A 1,925-nucleotide genomic window follows, 5' to 3' on the forward strand; every position below is an offset into this window, starting at 1 on the left:
TTTAACATTTTTCTAAAGACAAATTTCTATGATTCTTTCTGAAAACTTTCTCACCCTACTAGCATCATTCAAGGGAACCTTCTTCATAGGACTTCTCTTCACAGGAGCCTTATTCACAGGAGTTGTCTTCACATGAGTTCTCTTGACAAGAGCTTTCTTCAGAGGAACTTCATTTACAGCAGGAGTAGGAGTGCTTGGTGCTGGAGTTGATTGACTTGGACCTGCTGTGCTTGGAGCTGGAGTTGATTAACTTAGACTTGTTGTGCTTGGAGCTGGAGTTGACGTACTTGGGCATGTGGCTTTGTTGTGGCCAGTTTGGTGGCAAATGGTACATCTTAGACAAATGCCTGCCCTTGACACAGTATGCCTTTTGTGCCCACTTAGCTCTCTTTCTGCCTGATCTCTTTTCCTTTTGACACATGGCCTGCCAGGTAACCTCCTCCTTAATGGATGCAAAATAGTATGAAGTCCTTCAACACGTGGCCACTCAGAACTATGATTGAGTGGGTGGATGTTATACTCACAGCTACTAAGGAAAAAGGCTTTAGTATAGGAGTTTGATACAAAAGCCTCCACATCTAGGTTCAATGGTGAAATTGTTGATATGACATGTACACACGGAATGCCTGTGAGTTGCCAGCTTCTGCATCCACATGACCTCTGATTCAGATCAATAACATACCTCTCATTTCCTGAGAACACTTCAAATTCTTTGTAGCCACTTACATAAGGTACCCAAAATCTGTCAATATACAAGAAGATAGTCAATTACCATTATAAACCAATGTATAACTAATGCAAGTGTTACTAACCTTTGCACTTCTTTCAAGTCCTCTATCTCCCTTCTGATACTTAGGCATATGTCCAAATCCCAACTCAAACTTTTTTGCTTATGCATCCATAACCTCTGCATTGCCCAACATCTTATGTCCTCCAACATTGTTATCACTAGGGCTTTCATTTTCCTCAAACTCAGTTTAGGACTCTCCAAAACATCATTCACAAATTATTTCCGTATCCACTTATATGTTACAATTGACCCAAGTTTGAATTCCCTAGATCACTTGTGCTCTGTTCTATGAGACTTAATCTAAAAAGTGTGTTCTTCTTTCATCCAGGAAGCATACAATCTAAAAGGGCATGTTGGATCCTTTCCTTTACAACACCTAACTAGCACCTTACTCTTGTCATTCTTTTCATACCACAGATTAACCATTTGCTACAACATAGTAGCTAAGAGAGTATTTAAGTTCAACAGTAGTAGAGTATTTCATACCTAATCGAGGCTTCATCTCATTCCATTCCCGAGTATGATCATATCTTAGGTAGATAGGTTGTATTGCATTATGATCTTCTTCAACCAAGTCATCATTCTGTATTGGACAAAGTTTGTTGAGGAATTGATCATTAAAGTTTCTCTTAAGAGATATAACTTCATCGTCCTCTACATGTTCAGCTTTCAGACAATCTTCTAAAATGGAGTCAACATCATCAATAGAAACCAAATCATCATCTTCAAGGTCTGCTTCTTTCTCTTGAATCCAATCAAACAAAGGTTCATGATGATGATCCATTTACATATCCAATCTATTCTTTTCATTTATGTCTTCACGAAACTCGTTAAAATCGCAGTCATTCTGAATAACATGTAATCCCTCAGACAACCTCACTTCATGTGGACAGTAATACACATCTCCGCATCTTCCGTTAGTAAGCTTTTCAAGAAAGGGGATGAAATCAGGGAAGTTCATCTTGTTCACAACCGTGTATCGTACAGAGACTTTTACTCCATCAAAATACATCAATGGGTAGGTGTGAACATCCCATTATAGTGTACATCAACAATTGTATCTACATCTTCTACCATTGTTGATGGTGATTGTGAGTCAAGAAGTTTGAAGGATTACTGGCTGAGTGAATGGAGG

The 1,925-nt window shown here is 38.8% G+C and overlaps 1 protein-coding gene across 1 annotated transcript; it reads right to left on the minus strand.

The window, feature by feature from the left end:
* Positions 1 to 246: 246 nt before the first annotated feature.
* Positions 247 to 940, minus strand: LOC111888649 (uncharacterized). Its single transcript, XM_023884777.1, has 2 exons — positions 813 to 940; positions 247 to 742 (listed from the first exon to the last, which is right to left on the minus strand). The coding sequence occupies exons 1-2, from the start codon at positions 938 to 940 to the stop codon at positions 247 to 249; spliced, it is 624 nt and encodes a 207-aa protein (XP_023740545.1).
* Between the last annotated feature and the right edge of the window lie 985 nt (positions 941 to 1,925).

The sequence above is a fragment of the Lactuca sativa genome, chromosome 7 (assembly GCF_002870075.4).
Source record: "Lactuca sativa cultivar Salinas chromosome 7, Lsat_Salinas_v11, whole genome shotgun sequence".
Lineage (NCBI taxonomy): Eukaryota > Viridiplantae > Streptophyta > Magnoliopsida > Asterales > Asteraceae > Lactuca > Lactuca sativa.